Source organism: Salarias fasciatus, chromosome 12 (genome assembly GCF_902148845.1).
Source record: "Salarias fasciatus chromosome 12, fSalaFa1.1, whole genome shotgun sequence".
NCBI classification, from domain to species: Eukaryota; Metazoa; Chordata; class Actinopteri; order Blenniiformes; family Blenniidae; genus Salarias; species Salarias fasciatus.
This window is the reverse complement of record NC_043756.1, coordinates 30,795,733-30,812,581: the sequence shown is the minus strand read 5'-3', so window position 1 is coordinate 30,812,581 and position 16,849 is coordinate 30,795,733. Positions and strand designations below refer to the sequence as shown.

The 16,849-nt window shown below is 52.3% G+C and overlaps 1 protein-coding gene across 1 annotated transcript; it reads left to right on the top strand.

Moving 5' to 3' along the window:
* Positions 1-258: 258 nt before the first annotated feature.
* On the top strand, positions 259-16,111 carry mmp11a (matrix metallopeptidase 11a). Its single transcript, XM_030103947.1, has 8 exons — positions 259-531; positions 11,130-11,356; positions 11,798-11,941; positions 12,050-12,183; positions 12,637-12,875; positions 13,142-13,346; positions 13,535-13,795; positions 14,519-16,111. The coding sequence occupies exons 1-8, from the start codon at positions 433-435 to the stop codon at positions 14,635-14,637; spliced, it is 1,428 nt and encodes a 475-aa protein (XP_029959807.1). The 5' UTR covers positions 259-432; the 3' UTR covers positions 14,638-16,111.
* The last annotated feature ends 738 nt before the right edge of the window (positions 16,112-16,849 follow it).

Below are 16,849 nucleotides of genomic sequence, written 5' to 3'. Positions count from 1 at the left end.
GATCAGGCTGCAGGTGTGTGTGTGTGTGCGTGTGTGTGTGTGTGTGTGTGTCAGCTCTCTCTTATGACAAGAATTCACTAAACCAAGGTGGAGGTCGGCGGCCCCCCCGCGGCCCCCTGCTGTTCCGCCCCTGCTGCGGACCGGGCAGGGCCGGGCCGGGCCGGGCTGCGCGTGCGGGTGCGTGCGGGTGCGTGCGAGTGTACCGGGCCGGGGCTGAAGGGGTTAAGAGTCACATGGGCCGGCTGGTATTATCAGCCCGCGGCTGTAAAACAGTTTGAGCAGAAAGAAGCAGCGGAACAAAGAATCAGAGGATTTAAGGAGAAGCAGTGACTCTGCTGCTGCTGCTGCTGCTGCTGCACCTGGACCCGGACCCGGACCTGGACCCGCATCCGGACCTGGACCCGCACCGGCACCGGCACCCGGACTGACAGCATGCGGACTTCTTCTCTGCTCTGCTGCGTCTTTACGCTCCAAAGTCTCCAAACTGCGCTCAGTCTCCCGGTCCAGAGCGGCTGGTCCAGGCCGGCCACGGTGAGTCCATCCGGGACGGGGTCCGGGACGCGGTCCGGGACGGGGGACAGGACAGGCTGCAGGACAGGCTGCAGGACGGGGTCCGGGACAGAGTGGACATCATGTAGGACAGAGTCTAGAATACACTTCAGGACAGTTTTCCAGTGTAACTTTGCAGAGATGAATATTGTCTGATGCAGTTTGTCCTATTCATTTACACAAACGCACGCGCACGCACACACACATACGCGCACACGCACACACACTGTAGTTTTCATGTTCTCCCTGCGCCTGTATCCAGCAGGGTCTTTGAAATGAAAGGCCTCGTTCAGGCTTAGATGGAGATGAAGACGATGTGTGACAGGCTGCTGTGAAGGGCCAGATGAAGACCTGGTCCTGGACTGGGTCCGGGTCCGGGTCCTGGTCAGCTTTTAGGGGACCCCTATCGGGCGTGGGTCCTCCAAGTGGTCTCACCAGGACGGGTCCTCTAGAGCCTCGTTTCCACAGCGCCTGTTTTGCCGGTCCTTCTCGGTCCGGGTCGGGTTTTCGTGCGTTTCCACTGACTAAAGTTGTGGGTAGAACCCAAAGACCCGTCCTCAACCCGGACCACTTCCGGGTTCTCCTCTGCTGAGGTGCCTGGTGCTCCGGTTCGGGTTCCACAGGTTCTTTGATTTCAGATTGCAGTCACTGGTCCATACACGAACGTCTTCCCACAGATCCAAGGTTCCTGCCGAGGACACGCCATCGGTCTCACAGATGAAATCCAGAACCAACAACGACACCAAGCTGTTGCGTTTTTATGAGGTTCTCTTCTAATCTTTACAGTCTACCAACAAAATGATTCCAAAGAGGCTGCGGCGAACGCTGATTGAAACTGAACGCAGAGCTTCGTGCTGATGTTCGATTCCCACTGGCGGCATGCCGGATGCTGGAACAGCAAAAGAGCGTTTTACAGTTTCATCCCAAGTTCCTGACAATAAGATGTAAAAGTCTTGAAAGCCTTGTGAGCGCAGCTTGTTGCTCTCGGCGGTTCTAGAACAGCTGCGGCCATAAACCGCGCTCCGCATCCACAACAAACAACTGGAACGTGACAGAAGGAGACGGCGGCGCAGCTTTAGTTCCGCACGAGAGACGAAGGAAGCAACATTCCTCTGAGGAACTCCTGCAGCTCCGCTCTGCTCACACGAGCTGCCGACAGAAGACCAGCAGAACCAGGGCCCTGCTCCGGCTCCGGTACTGAAACTGGTCCACATGCAGGGTGAAAGCAAAACTGCCATGATTTCTGGGTTTTTGATTCTTTGTCATAACGATACAACTGGTGGCCTGTTCAGGGTGTAGCTGTCCTCTCCGACTCATTACAGCAGGATGGGATGGATGCATGGATGGATGGATAGATGGATTGATGGCAATCGGTCAATAAATCCAGTATCAAAGGAGAGCTCTATTCCTTTCTAAATTCATTAAATTAAATGTGTGGGATGAGCATCACTGTTGTAGCAACACTATGAATGGATTTTACATATTCTGGGTTTTCCCTCCGCCCGAGCAGCTTTGCGCTGTTCATCACATTCTCCTGGCCAATCGAGGTCGCTGCCAGGCAAGGCGCTCACTCCGTCCACTGGGACGCAGTCTGAGGTTCAGGGAATTGAACTTGCAACTGTCCAATTTAGAGATGGGAAACTGTGTGGGAGGAGAATTCACCGTTTGATCAGATAATAATAATAATAATCAGATATTCCAGTGGGTCTCTGTTCCAGCTGAGGCAGGAGTCGGGACGAAGGAGTGAGACGCTGTCCCGTCTCTGCAGTCTGGAGTCACTGAGGACGGAGGAGTGAGACGCTGTCCCGTCTCTGCAGTCTGGAGTCACTGAGGACGGAGGAGTGAGACGCTGTCCCGTCTCTGCAGTCTGGAGTCACTGAGGACGGAGGAGTGAGACGCTGTCCCGTCTCTGCAGTCTGGAGTCACTGAGGACGCGTCTCGTCCTGCAGATTCTTATCGGACCTGAGCCTGTGGGGACGGCGTTGTTTTGTCTGCAGGTCGTTTCACTGGAAAGTCTAATCTGCTCTCCATCCAGCGGTCCGACTGTTGTTGACAGGAGAGTGAACGATCGCACAGGCCTGGACAGGCTGTGTGTGTGTGTGTGTGTGTGTGTGTGTGTGTGTGTGTGTGTGTGTGTGTGTGTGTGTGTGTGTGTGTTTCTCTCCGTGTGTGTTTGGCTGTTTTCGTCGATAAAGGCTGAGTGTTTACTGTGTTGATGTCTTCCCGCGCTGTGATTGGCTGAGGCCGGTGAGAGCGGCGGTGCGTCCTGCAGATCTGGGTCGCAGCTGCTCGAGGCGAAGCGCCACATGGTTTCTGTGTTGGTGTGAGGTTTGGAAGGTGAGGAGGATCCCGGCTCGCCGCCCTCTCGTCACGTGACCATCGATTCGGTGATGGGAAGTGTGATTGGCGGGAAGAGCTGCTCTCTGGTCCCTGACCTGAGGGTTCTTGGACCCGGAAGCGGTCGGGACGGTTCCGGTACCCGAAGCCCCGTCCCGGATCGTCCCAGAGACCCGCGGACGGACCATGGGCTGAAGGACGGGGTCCCGCTAACGGGTTCGCCGGAGCAGAAGAGCTCACGAGCGCTAAAACAATGGCGGCCATTGAGAGCGAGCGGCTAATGAGAGCGCAGGTGGGAACCGACAGCGAGGGCGACGGGACAATCACTCCTCCATCTGGCGTCCGAAGCGGCGAGCCAGAGAGCGTGGAGGTTTATTCCAGCGCACGGGGCGGCTGTGCGCTGGACCGCGGCGGCTCGAGTGTCAGGCTCACAGCCATGTTTCAATTTCCCGGCACTTTTACTGGCCTTACACGCCGTCCTCGCACCAGAGATTTACGAGGAGCGCTCAGAGCGCGGCTTTATGAAAGACAGCTGCGCTCAGACTCACTTCTGACGCCGTGGCGGCGGCGGCGGTGTCGGGTTCCCGGTCGGCCTGGCGGCTCTTTGTTGTGGCGAAGCGTGTAAAGAGTGAGGCTCGAGCAGATCGACCAACATCACTGGAAAATGAGAGTCAGAGCTGGTCAGAACCATCCGAGCTCGCACACACACACACACACACACACACACACACACACACACACACATAAAGAAATGTGAAGTCCATAGCGATGGATGCAGGGAGGCGACCTGGTGGTTTTCTTCACGGCCCAGACCAACACTTTATTACGGGCGCCATCTTTTGAACGCAAGCTTAAAAACAACGACGAGCAGCTCATTGGAAGCGCTGACAGGTCGGCACACGAGCGAAGCGCCGGCCGCGTCATCCCGGCTGTGCAGCAGCGCCTAATTACAGAGGAACCTCAGCCGGAGCGCAGCGCTCCAGGAGAACGCTCTCCAGAAGGCCCCGCGGCTCCGCCGGAGGCTCCGGGTTCAACCTCTCAGCAGAACGCTCTCACACACACACACACACACACACTCGCAGATGATCTGTAACTGTTACAGGAAGACTGAGCGCTGACAGATAAGAGATGGAAGCGGATGGTTCGTATCACCTTCCTCCGCCGGCTGTTTCTGATTTTCCTCCGATAAAGCGGATCAGGACGGTAAGACGGAGGATAATGAGGTATTTGTTGATGGAAGCCGTTGCCACCCCCCCCACCCCCACCCCCACCCACCTCCACCCCACCCTTATCAGACACTTTAAATCCGCTCTGATTGTAAGCAATCCTTTGTCCCGGGTTTTTTCCAATAAGAGTACACCCTTCAAATCTGCCTGGTCATGTAAACACTCGCTTCATGGCTTCCTATCGGCCGGATTTGCTGCTATCAGATTCAGAGAGCGGTTTCTCTTCCAGGACGTTCAGACATCTGCTTCAGCCTTCACTGGATGAAGCTTCACTTTTCCTCACAGGTGCAAAACTACCTTTTACCCACAGAGAACTGACAACAGATCGTTATGCGGCAACAGGTGGTTACAGAAATCCACAGTAAACATGATGCTGCTAATCATGCTGCTGCTCTAAGTCCCTTCAGAATAATTGCAGCATATTTAATACAGTCAACAGAACCATCAGCTTCTCTTCTCCGTCAACACTGTTTCCTACTGAAAAAGAAAACTAAAAACACCTGAATGTGTGTCCCTCCACCCCTCAGCTACACCGCCTCAGCCCCTGTAGGGCAGTGGGGGACGAGACGTCACCCCAGCCAGCCAGCAACTCGTCTTTGGACGGTTTGGTTTCAGGTCTTGGTTTTAATGATCCTAAAGCTTTAATGTCAGATGTTTCTGACTGACCGGACAGTGGTGGTGGTGCAGGGCGGAGTAATGGTGTTGTAGATTTTGTGGTGGTGTTGTGGGGAGTGGGGCAGCAGCGGTGGTGTTCTGGTGGTGTAGGTGTTGTGGGGGGCAGTAGTTGCGTTGTGTTAGTGTATTAGTGTTGGTGTATTCGTGTTGTGGGGGGCAGTTTTGGTGTATTGGTGCTGTATTGGTGTTGTGTTGGTGTATTGGTGTTGTGGTTGTGTTTTGTTGGTGTTTGTTGGTGTTTTTTGATTTATTGGTGTTGTGTTAGGGATGTGTTGTTGTATTGAAGTTGTATTGGTGTTGTGTTGGTGTTGTGTTGGTGTATTGGTGTTGCGTTGGTGTTGTGTTAGGGATGTATTGGTGTATTGGTGTTGCGTTGGTGTATTGGTGTTGTGCTGGTGTTGGTGTTATGCTGTTGTTGTGTTGGTGTTGTGTTGGTGTATTGGTGTTGTGGTTGTGTTTTGTTGGTGTTTGTTGGTGTTTTTTGATGTATTGGTGTTAGGGATGTATTGGTGTATTGGTGTTGCGTTGGTGTATTGGTGTTGTGCTGGTGTTGGTGTTATGCTGGTGTTGTGTTGGTGTTGTGTTGGTGTATTGGTGTTGCGTTGGTGTTGTGTTAGGGATGTATTGGTGTATTGGTGTTGCGTTGGTGTATTGGTGTTATGCTGGTGTTGTGTTGGTGTTGTGTTGATGTATTGGTGTTGTGCTGGTGTTGGTGTTATGCTATTGTTGTGTTGGTGTTGTGTTGGTGTATTGGTGTTGCGTTGGTGTTGTGTTAGGGATGTATTGGTGTATTGGTGTTGCGTTGGTGTATTGGTGTTGTGCTGGTGTTGGTGTTATGCTGTTGTTGTGTTGGTGTTGTGTTGATGTATTGGTGTTGTGTGCTGGTGTTGTGCTGGTGTTGTGCTGGTGTTGTATTGGTGTGTTGGTGTTGTGTATTTAGCCCTCAGACTCTCCAGGCGCTCCGTGCTCAGACTTGTTGTCTGAATACCGTAGTCAGCTCCGCGGTGTCACCGCCGGCTCCGCCGTCTTCGCCGAAGCTGAAGCTGATGTGTTCGTACTTGTAGCGGATCTCCTCCGCCGGCTCCGTCACAAACATCCGCCCGCCTGGAGGAATCCTCCGGATCGTCCCAGACTTTCTGCGTTCTCAGCAGAACGAGCCGGACGAGCGGCGCCGAGCGGTCGGTTCTCTGCATTTACAGGAAATGTTTAAGACTCATGCAGAAGACCGACACTCCTGTGCAGACTGAAGCTTCTTCTCATCGTTGGACATATGAGCTGAGAAGCAACTTGTTTCTTGTCCAACGGAGACAGAATCCCGTGGAGGAGCTCTGAAGCTCATGAACAGCCCCGTAGCAGTGGAGTGTGTGGAAACATCTTCATTGTTAGTGGCTCACGGAATGATAAAATAAAGTAAAATATGCCAGCTCCAGTAAAATCCGGACTATTAAAGTGCCGTCAGTGCACATTAGAAGCTTCGCCACAGCTGGAGTTCGGTTCAATTCAGAAGGGAAATGGCTTCAGGGACCAGGGAGTGCTTGTACCTGTTGCCCTTCGTCTGAGGAAGTCTGAGCTGAAGGCCAGAGGGCAGAAATGTGGAGTGGGCGTGTCGGGGATGGGAGCTGTCAGGACGGACGGCGGCGGCCTCTTTCATGTGCGCCAGCAGAGGTCTGTCAGTGTGCTCTGCTGAACTCCTACAGCCCCACCACCCTGTTCAGCACAGGCGTTGACCTGACTCTGAGGCTTCTAAACCAGCAGAGAATTAAAGATTCTGTACGTGATTTGTTAAATAAAACCATCAGAGACGGATTGATCTGGAACGTAGAACGTTTCCTCGGACTCGCTCGTGTTGGGACACCGCTCGGCAGATTCAGATGAGTTCCAGGGGTTCTCTCTGGACATGGTGGTGTAGTGGTCAGTACTGTCGCCTCACTGCAAGAACACCCCAGTTTGACTGTTCTCCAGAGTGTGAGAACGTCTGTGTCTCTCTGCATTGGTCCATTTATTGACCAGTGACGACAGGTGGATGCATGGGTGGATGGATGGATGATGGATGCATGGATGATTGGATGGTTGGATACATGGATAGAAGGATGGATGGTTGGTTGGACAGATGGATGAATGGATGGATGGTTGGTTGGTTGGTTGGTTGGTTGGTTGAACGAATGGATAGTTGGATTGATGGACGAATTGATGGTTTTACGTTGTACAGCTGGTTGGATAGATGGATGGACGGCTGGATGTATTTATGATTGGATGGATGGTTGGATTGTTGGATGATGGATGAATGATGGCTGGATGATTGCATGGTTGGATAGCTGGATGGATGATGGCTGGATGTATTCAGAACCTTTTCTGATTCCTACATCTTGAGAGTTTTGGCAGATCTTCTCTCACTGTATCTTTTCTTTCGCCGTGTTCAGGTTTACCGTCTTGAATGAAAGCGTCAGTTTCACATACATTTGTGTTTTTTGTGAGATTCCTTTGATGTTGTTCTCCAGCGGAACGTCCAACTCCACGGTTTCTCATTTTTGAGCTCCATCCGATCACAACATGCTGAACACACAAGGACGTTTCAAAACCAGGAAGTAGTTTTTGTGTGAAGAGGAGGGCGTTTGTGGGCGGAGCTACAGCTTTTGTTTGAACTGAACAAATGAGCTGTGATCTGGAACAGCCTGTAAGAAATCCGCCGTCTTCATCTGTGGGGTGACGGAGGTCAGCCGGTGCATTCGACACGCAGCCGGGCGGAGGTGGGGGGGGGTCCTTCACACATTTTTTTCATCTCCCGCTTTAAAATAATAGCGGAGGCCCCCCGGCGCACACAGCACTTCGAATTAGCGCAGTTTGGGTTTATGAGGCTGAAAGCCGACACCGGCCTCTCCGGAGCTCTGGGATGCAGACCGGGGCCTCCGTCTGGACGGAGGTTAACGACCCGCTGATCCACGGCATCAGGGGACCCCCTGTCCCTGGAGGGGGGGGCCGGCGTGTGGCGGTCAAGTCCTCGTTCTGGATTTCCGTGGGTGACTCCATCAGCTGAAAACCGTCTGGTGTGAAACCGGATCATGAAACCGAGACGGAGATAAAAGAGAGAATTCCAGAGACCCCCAGGACCAGAGAGAGTCTTCCTGAGACCCTCAAGACCAGAGAGGGGCTTCCAGAGACCTCTGAGACCAGCCGGGTCCTTCCAGAGACCTGTAGAGTTGGAGTTCAGTCACTTGTGGCTTTTGGCTTTGTCTGCTGTGTTCAGAGAAAATACTGGAAGTCGGTTTGCAGATCGTCTCAGAATAGGCATCACTCTCATTCTAGTCCAGAGGCCGGTCTGAACTGGACAAGTTTCATCCAAGGATCGGATGATTTTATCGTCTCCTCTCTTGTTTTAGTTTTGTTTTGGTCATTTTTGCTAAATGTCTTGGATTAAAAAAATGTTTCTAGGAAAAAAAAAGGGAAAAAATCCTAAATGGGAAAAATTGAAAAAAACCACAAGAAGTGAGCAGAAGCTGCTGAAAGCCGGGAGTCTCCTGCGGTTCCTGTACGGAGGAGGTCAAAGCACACCCTGCTCTGCATGCAGGAAGTCCTACAGCAGGACTGAGCCGGGCCGCCGGGCCATCCAGTCTGGGCGTCCTTCTGGACTTTATTCCCAACAAGCCCGTTTAAAGACAGCGTTCACAATATCAACCCCCCCCTCCCCCCACCCCTCCCCCGCCCAGCATGAATAACTGCTTTGTGCAGCAAAATAAGCAGCTGAAATCTCCTTTAGAGGGGGTCTGCTGTTTGTTCTGCGATCCGGACCCATCAGTCACTGTGTTTCTGCAGTCTGGAGCACATTCCATGAATCCTGCTGGGTTTTGTTCCTCATAACCTGCAGCAGCGACCCGGCGGAGCCGTGCAGGGCCGTGCAGGGCGCAGCCAGGCCGCCTCGCCGCTTTACTTCATGCATCTAATGAGAACGAGGCATTAGGTAGACTGAATCTGGCTTTCTGTGCCGTTACTCCGGACACTGCAGTCTGTCAGTTCAACACGCTACTTCCTGTGGGTTTATGCTGATATGTGGGATTTTCAGGACGGGACGGCACAGTGGTGCAGAGGTGGTGCAAGATAGTGAGGGGCTGTCCTCTGATGGACCGCCTGTCCAGTGATCCTTCACACTGAGCTGCGTCCGACCAGGACTGCAGCCCGATGCAGGGAGGAATGGATGGATGGATGATAGGTGGAGGGATGGACGTGTCGCCCGTCTACCAGTTTTTAAGGAACTCAGATGTACTGAATGTCTGTTCAAACCAACAAACCAGAACTCCAGGGGAAACATTTATCAGTTACTGTTGATCACTGTTCATGCAAACCTTCACTTTGAGAAACACTCAGTAAATAGTAAGACACAAACACACAGGCTGTGTTACAGTAAACAATGAATTTCCTAACTTTTGTTTGTTCCAGGCCTGTTTAGTTCAGCATGAAGACAAGAAACTAAAACTTCCCTCAAACAGTCCATTCAGGTAGTCTGAGAGCTGTGTGCAAAACGACTACTTATCCAGGAGGCGGTAGGTGGCGCTGACGGAGTGGATGCAGGTGGAGCGGCGAGGTCCTGCAGGTGTCCAGCGTCTCCAGAGGGGCTCGGAGCCTCCTGGGTGTCTCTGGTTCGGTGTCTTTTCTCTCAGTTGACCAAAATGAGGTGAAGAACAGCTGAGCTGCCGTCACAGCGACCAGCCGCTGGCTGAACCAACAGGTTCACTAATCCCTGATCCAGAGAGCCGCTGGTTCCGTCCTGAACTCCTCAGCTCTGAGCTCGAGCCGGGAAACAAACTGTCACCTCAGATCATCTGTAACACAGTCACTCAGTCTCAGACCACCTCCACCCAGCTCCACCCGGCTCTGTCCTCACACACACACACACACACACACACACACACACACACACACACACACACACACACACACACACACACACACACACACACACACTCACACTGAACAGGTGCAGCAATCAGAGCCTCAGTCGCACCTGAATGTTCAGCCTGGACCTGAACACACGCCTCACCTCTCTGCTGAAAAACTACTGAAACATAACGCTCCATTCACAGAATCGATGAAATAAAACACATTAAAACCTTTCAGCCGTTCTCATGCACTTTCCAGACATTGTAACGAAACTGGAAATATGTATCTAAATCTTTGTTTTTAAACTTCTATTTATTTACATATTTAAATATTTACTAATATTTCTCACTGGGCTGCAGACAGACGGGCAGATGGATGGATAGATGATGGATGGATGATGGTGAATGGGTGATGGATGGCTGGACAGATTGATGGATGCATGAATGTATATGAATGTATGGATGTGTGGATGGATGGATGCATGGATGGATAGATGGATGGATGATGGATAGATTGTTGGATGATGGATGGATGATGCTGGATGGATGGATGATGGATAAATTAATTATTGATGGATGGATGGATGTTGGAAGGAAGCATGGCTGATGGATGATGAATGGATGGATGGATGGATGGACAGACAGATGGATGAAGGATGGATGGACATCACTGCAGCAGGTGGCGGCAGAGCAAACGTCTTGAAGAAGATTCATGGATTCAGATTGAAACCAGGACTGTGATGAACGAAGACCTGGCTCCGTCAGGGAAAATGAAATCTGGAACGTGTTTGGATTTCCCCCGAGTCCCCGGAGACCCGGTTAGACTGAAGCCGCCGCCGAGTCTCCAGGAGGCGGAGGCTGATGGAGACGGACGATTAGAGAAGATTCACTGGAAGACGGGAAGGACGGAATCGGCTCCATCTTCAAACAGTTTGTCCCTCAGGTTGATCAGTGGAGACGGGAGAGAGAGAACGTCCTGGAGTGATATGAGGAGGAGGAGGAGGAAGAGGAGGAGGAGGAGGTGCAGGACGGCTCTCCTCTGTAATTTGCCCGGCTGGAAATGAGCAGCCTCATTTCCTGTGGATGAGGACGTTAATGGAGATAATGAGACGGTGGGAGCGATGGTCTGTCCAGATGAGACCCAGATCAGGGTCACGGTCTGGATCTGGGTTCTGGGTTCTGGCCAGCTCAGCATTCTCTGGTTGACAGAGAAAAGAATCAAACTGCATGTTTCCCCTCGGGGTTGTTCTTCTGTTTTCAGAAAATACTGTAAATTCCAGACGTTTCAGCACATTTTAACAGAACGGAGAGAGAGGCCAGCTGATAGTCGCTGTTTGCACCCACTAATTCCCGGTCGTCTCATCAGATCAATGGATCAGCCGCCACTGATGTTCTGTTTGTCTGATGTCTGAATTTTTCTTCTCCCACGATGGAACGCTCAGGAGATAACTGGAGTCCGCCGCTGTTCCAGGTCTCTGAGAAGTTCCCAAACCTGAAGAAGCGAGGGAAGGTTCCCCACACTCCCCCTGCAGTCAAGGAGCCGGGTTTCTCAGCGAACTCCTCCAACACATGGAGCCGCCCCCGCTGTGGGGTCCCGGACCCCCCCCAGCAGGGGCAGCTGCACTACCCCGGCCGGCCCCGCCAGAGACGCTTCGTCCTGCACGGAGGACGCCTGGACAAGACCGACCTCACCTACAGGTACCGCTTCACGCCTGCCGTCTCTTTTCACAGGACATTATTAAATACCGTTATTTTCGCCTCCGTCTGGTCAGGTTAGGCTTATTTCTGTGTTTTGTTGTGCTTCTGCACATTTCTGGTGAAGAGATATGATGCAGGTAAATCAAAACTGTCTTTCCTGTCCCTTGGAAGTATGATATTTAGCCTCCTAACGCAGGATTAATGGAGTTGTATGGAATTTTTCCACATCATCAAGCTGTTGATTCACTCTTTTCTTGCTGATTAATTTTAGAAAATGAAACATAGTTTATTATTATATAGCATGAGAGTTTACTTTGTATTGTTTTGGGTGCTGGTTGGTGCGGTTTCGTTATTTTTCCAGCCCTCCAGCTGTTGCGTCTTTTAGGAAGGCAGGGTTCGGTCCGAAGGGCCTCTCTGACGGCTCGGCGTCGCTCTCCGCAGGATCGTACGCTTCCCCTGGCAGATCGGAGAGGAGAAGGTCCGGCGCGTCTTCCGAGAGGCGCTGAAGATCTGGAGCGACGTCACGCCGCTCACCTTCACCGAGATCCACAGCGGCAAGGCGGACATCCGCATCGACTTCACCAGGTCCGCAACGGCTTCAGCAGAACCTGAATGAGACGCCACACAGCACTGAGCGTGTGTGTGTGTGTGTGTGTGTGTGTGTGTGTGTGTGGCGGTCCTGTCCACCGGCAGGTACTGGCATGGAGACAACCTGCCGTTCGACGGGCCCGGTGGGATCCTGGCTCACGCCTTCTTCCCTAAAACACACCGGCAGGGCGACGTCCACTTTGACTACGACGAGTCCTGGACCCTGGGAAACCACATGGGTAAGTCCTGCACACACACACACACACACACCAACCGGTGTGTGTGTGTCAGCTCAATGTGTAAGGAGAATGAATTAGCTAAAGGTTGAAGGTGAATGTGAGGCTAACACCCAACATGACCCCTGACAAAATATTGAAGGCCACCAGGGTCACAGTGGGGGTCACCTGAACAGGTGCACATCGGGTGCCTGGTGCTGAACACAGCATCCATTTGGACTGAGATGAACTCATGCTGTCCGGAGTTCATCAGACCGGCTCTGGGTTAAACGGAGAGCAGGGTGGAGTCACTGAACTGTCCAGAAAGGCTTGATGGAGGCAGCGTATCGATCCAGAGCCGTCAGGGTGACGAGAGCTCTCTCTACCAGTCAACAGGTTCAACCCTCCTGGTCTGCAGGTCACAGCAGGGGCTTTGATCCAGTCCCCCCCCCCCCCCCCCCCCCCCTTCCCCCGCAGGTACAGATCTTCTCCAGGTCGCCGCCCATGAGTTCGGGCACGTCCTGGGCCTGCAGCACTCCCGGGAGCCCGGAGCCATCATGTCGGCCTACTACTCCTTCTCCTACCCGCTGAGGCTGAGCCGGGATGACATCCAGGGCATCCAGTACCTGTACGGCGCCCAGCCCCAGGTCCAGTCCTCAGCTCCAGACCCTCCGCCGGTCCCCGTCAACCCCGAGACCAACGAGATCGTCACCAGCGTGAGTGACTCGCCGAGGGCCTCGCCGAGTCTCCCCGAGTCTCGCGAGTCTCAGGGAGGACCTTTACCTTCAGCTCAGTGTGTTGAATTACTCCTGAGTTTGCCAAAGACTCCCAGAGAGTTACAACCTGAAGGAGGAATAAAGATCCGGCTCAGAGTTACGGAATCATTCGATGTGTTCTAAAGAAGTGAAGGTTGGATGATCTGGATCCGGTCCGGACCAAAACCAGCACGTTCCTCTGAAGTGTGTGTGATGTTGTGTTGCAGCCGGACGCCTGCCAGACGGATTTTGACGCCGTGTCGATGATCCGAGGGGAGCTCTTCTTCTTCAAGTCGGGTTTTGTCTGGAGGATCCGGGACGGCCGGCTGGAGAGCGGCTACCCGGCGCTGGCGTCCCGCCACTGGAAGGGGATTCCCGACAACATCGAGGCCGCCTTTGAAGACAAGTCTGGAAACATTTGGTTCTTTCAAGGTGGGCAGCGACGCAATCTGCACAAAGTTCCCCCAAGTTTTCTGACATGAGTCATATTTAGTGCAGAATTTCAGTGAGTCTTTAAGAAGTCTGCCGCTTGCTTAACCGAATCCCCTTCTGAGACTTCATAAGCCATAGAAGCCATCGTCTCAGACTCTGAGCCCCGCCTCCGCTGTGCTGATGTGCAGGAGAGGACTACTGGGTGTTTGACGCGGAGATGCGGATCCGGGGCCCGGAGTCCATCAGGGGACTGGGTCTGTCCGTGTCTGGGATCCAGGCCGCCATGCGCTGGGGCCACGACTCCAGCTACAACACCTACTTCTTCACGTCGGGGAGCTACTGGAGGTTCAGCCCCCGGGAGAACAAGGTGGAGTCTGTTTACCCACATAGCATGCAGGACTGGAACGGCATCCCCAACGACGTGGACGCCGCCTTCAGGGACGTCTATGGTGGGTAAAAGACGAAGCAAGTCATCCCTGATCTCTGAACTACTGTCAGACTCGGCAGTTTAACTGACAGCTCCTCCATGTCTCCATCTTTAATTTAAAGACAGAAGTCTGTTTCCTGAACAACAGTTCATTTAAAATACATGCTTGAAATCCAGTGAAGGCCTGGTATGGACAACAGAAGAGGACATCAAAACAGTTCATATCCAGACAAAAGGACACATTTGGTGTCGTCAGCATCAGGAGAAATATTATATCAGAGCTCTGTGGCCTCGTGTGACTCTACATCTCCTCTATAGTGACTCTACATCTCTGTAGCGACTCTACATCTCCTCTATAGTGACTCTACATCTCTGTAGCGACTCTACATCTCTGTAGCGACTCTACATCTCTGTAGTGACTCTACATCTCTGTAGCGACTCTACATCTCTATAGAGACTCTACATCACTGTAGCGACTCTACATCTCTATAGTGACTCTACATCTCCTCTATAGTGACTCTACATCTCTGTAGCGACTCTACATCTCTATAGTGACTCTACATCTCTGTAGTGACTCTACATCTCCTCTATAGTGACTCTACATCTCTATAGAGACTCTACATCACTGTAGCGACTCTACATCTCTGTAGCGACTCTACATCTTTGTAGCGACTCTACGGCGCCTCCTTTAGCTCAGGTGACGGAGACCTGGACGGATGAATGACCGGCTCCTCTGCTCCTCCAGGTTACGCTCACTTCATCCGAGGACGGCAGTACTGGAAGTTCGACCCGGTGGGCAGGAACTCTCTGGAGGGCTACCCTCGCCACGTGGGCGTGGACTTCTTCGGCTGCAGGAGCGTGTGAGCGGATCCCGCAGAGCTCCGTCCCTCCAGCCTTCTTCTCAGGAAAAGCACGCCACGCTCCGCCATCCGTCTGCTCTGGACCTATTTATTTTGCACACGTGGAGAGGGAGGCTCTGCTGGATGGCGTGAACCGAACCGCTGTCCCCTCCCGTCTCTGAGCCCAGCAGTGAGACCCGGTCCGCAGACTGAAGCACTGTGGACGTCCTCACTCCTCTCACCATCTGTTCTCTACCTTTATCTCCTCTGAGGACGTTCTAGAGCCTTCGCTGAGTTGTGACATCAAACTGAAACCTGCATGTTTGTGCATCTTCATCCTGTATCTTCAGCACTCTGCCATTGTGTTTTCCTCCTGGGGTTCCTCACGGGGGGTTCCACCTGGGGTCCAAACTCAACATGAAGTCTTTGGTGTCAGATCTGAGCCTATCACCGTTGCTGATGATGATGATGATGATGATGATCCTGTGTTTGTTTAGATGAGGTTCCAGTGAGAACGTTCCTCCTGTAGCTAGCTGCTCAGCGATATCTAGAGTGGAGCGTCCCCCCTGCAGGCTTTAACTCCTGCTGGTGCTGAATCACCTGCGACAAGACCGAGAACATGGTGCTCTATGAGGTTCTGTCAGGTCACTTCATGTGTCATGCTTTGTCATGTTCTATCCTGTCATGTTCCGTCATCTTCTGTCCTGTCCCGTCACGTTCTCTCACGTTCCATCATGTTCCGTCATATTTTTTCATGTCCTGTCATCTTTTATGTTCCATCATGTTCCTTAATGTTCTGTCATCTTCTGTCCCGTCTCCTCCCGTCCCGTCCCGTCCCATCCCGTCCCATCTCGTCTCCTCCCGTCCCGTCCTGTCCCGCCCCGTCCCGTCCCATCCCGTCCCCTGCTGAGCCTTTCAGGGACTGCCGCTGCTGCAGGGCTGCTGGCAGCAGCTCCTGCTCAGCCTCTGCTCTGCGTTGTGTTTCTCTATCAGGAATATTCAGATTTTACTTGAGTATTTAGATTTTTTTTTCTACAGCTATGTCAGGCATAACTTATTTTTTCACTCCAAAATGTTGAACCAACCAACGCTACTTCAGAAAGAGTCTTTCTACACAGTTAAACCTGCTTCTGACGCCAGAGCCGTTTCACTCAGCATCTTATTTAAATCATATCACACTTGATATAACAGCAAGTCAACAAACCACACAAACACCAGCTCATCTCCCTGGAGCGCCTGTGAAGTGTGTCAGCATGAACCATGAAGTGTGTGTGTGTGTGTTTTCAGTGCAGGACACTGATGCGTGGCAGCATCCACCCTTCTCTCAGTCTGTTTCTCTTGTTTTAGTTACTTTAAGTGTTTTTGATTACTGAACTCAAACATATTGAAACACAAACGCGTTTTAATCGAGTGTAGTCTGTATCCTGTGCATTTAACATGACAAACTGTGTATTATTCTCACTTTTTGTAAGTTACGTATAATAAATTGCTAACATTTGTATGAATCCGTGGTGAGAGTTCGATGATTGAAGCACAGGACTGAGAGGACCAGAGGAGGACCCCAGAGAGACCACCTCCAGGGGCCTGTTGATTATCAGCAGCTGGAGTTTATTCTTGTCCTTTTCTGTTGAAATGAAAGAAAAAAACACTGCAGTGAAAAAGTGAGTGAAGAGACGTTCAGGTGTAATTATACCAAAGGTGGAGTTAAATAATACCCAGCAGTCAGCAGAGCAGAGCTTTGGCTGGAAGCAGCTGACCCCGTCAGAAGCGCTGCTGTAATTTGGAGGGCACCAGCATGGCGGGTAAACACGGGGCCGTCCTGGGTGTAAATGAGGACGTCCCCAGGCGGCGCGGAGCTGGAGCTGCCTCGCATTCCTCTGTAATGACAGTGCTCGGCGTGTTTACCTCCCCGGGATGTGTGCAGCGGTCACCCGGCTCCTGCTCGGCTTTAATGAGCAGCTTCATTACTCGGCTTCTGACGCGCTCTTTAACAGGGCAGAAAACCGTTACACACTTTCCGTGTTCTCCAGATCGCTTCCAACCGTCGCCTCTTTCCCCAGCCCAGAGCGTTCATCCAGCTCCCAGAGGGAAGACAGGTTCACCTGGACAGGTGAGCAGTCCACCGGGGGACGTCCACAGTCCACGGCAGCAACAGAGAATCTGTTCAGGACACTCCAGAATATTCACAACCACGACAGCAGGAGTTAGGATCGGTGCTGTGAGAGCCTGAGAGGCCT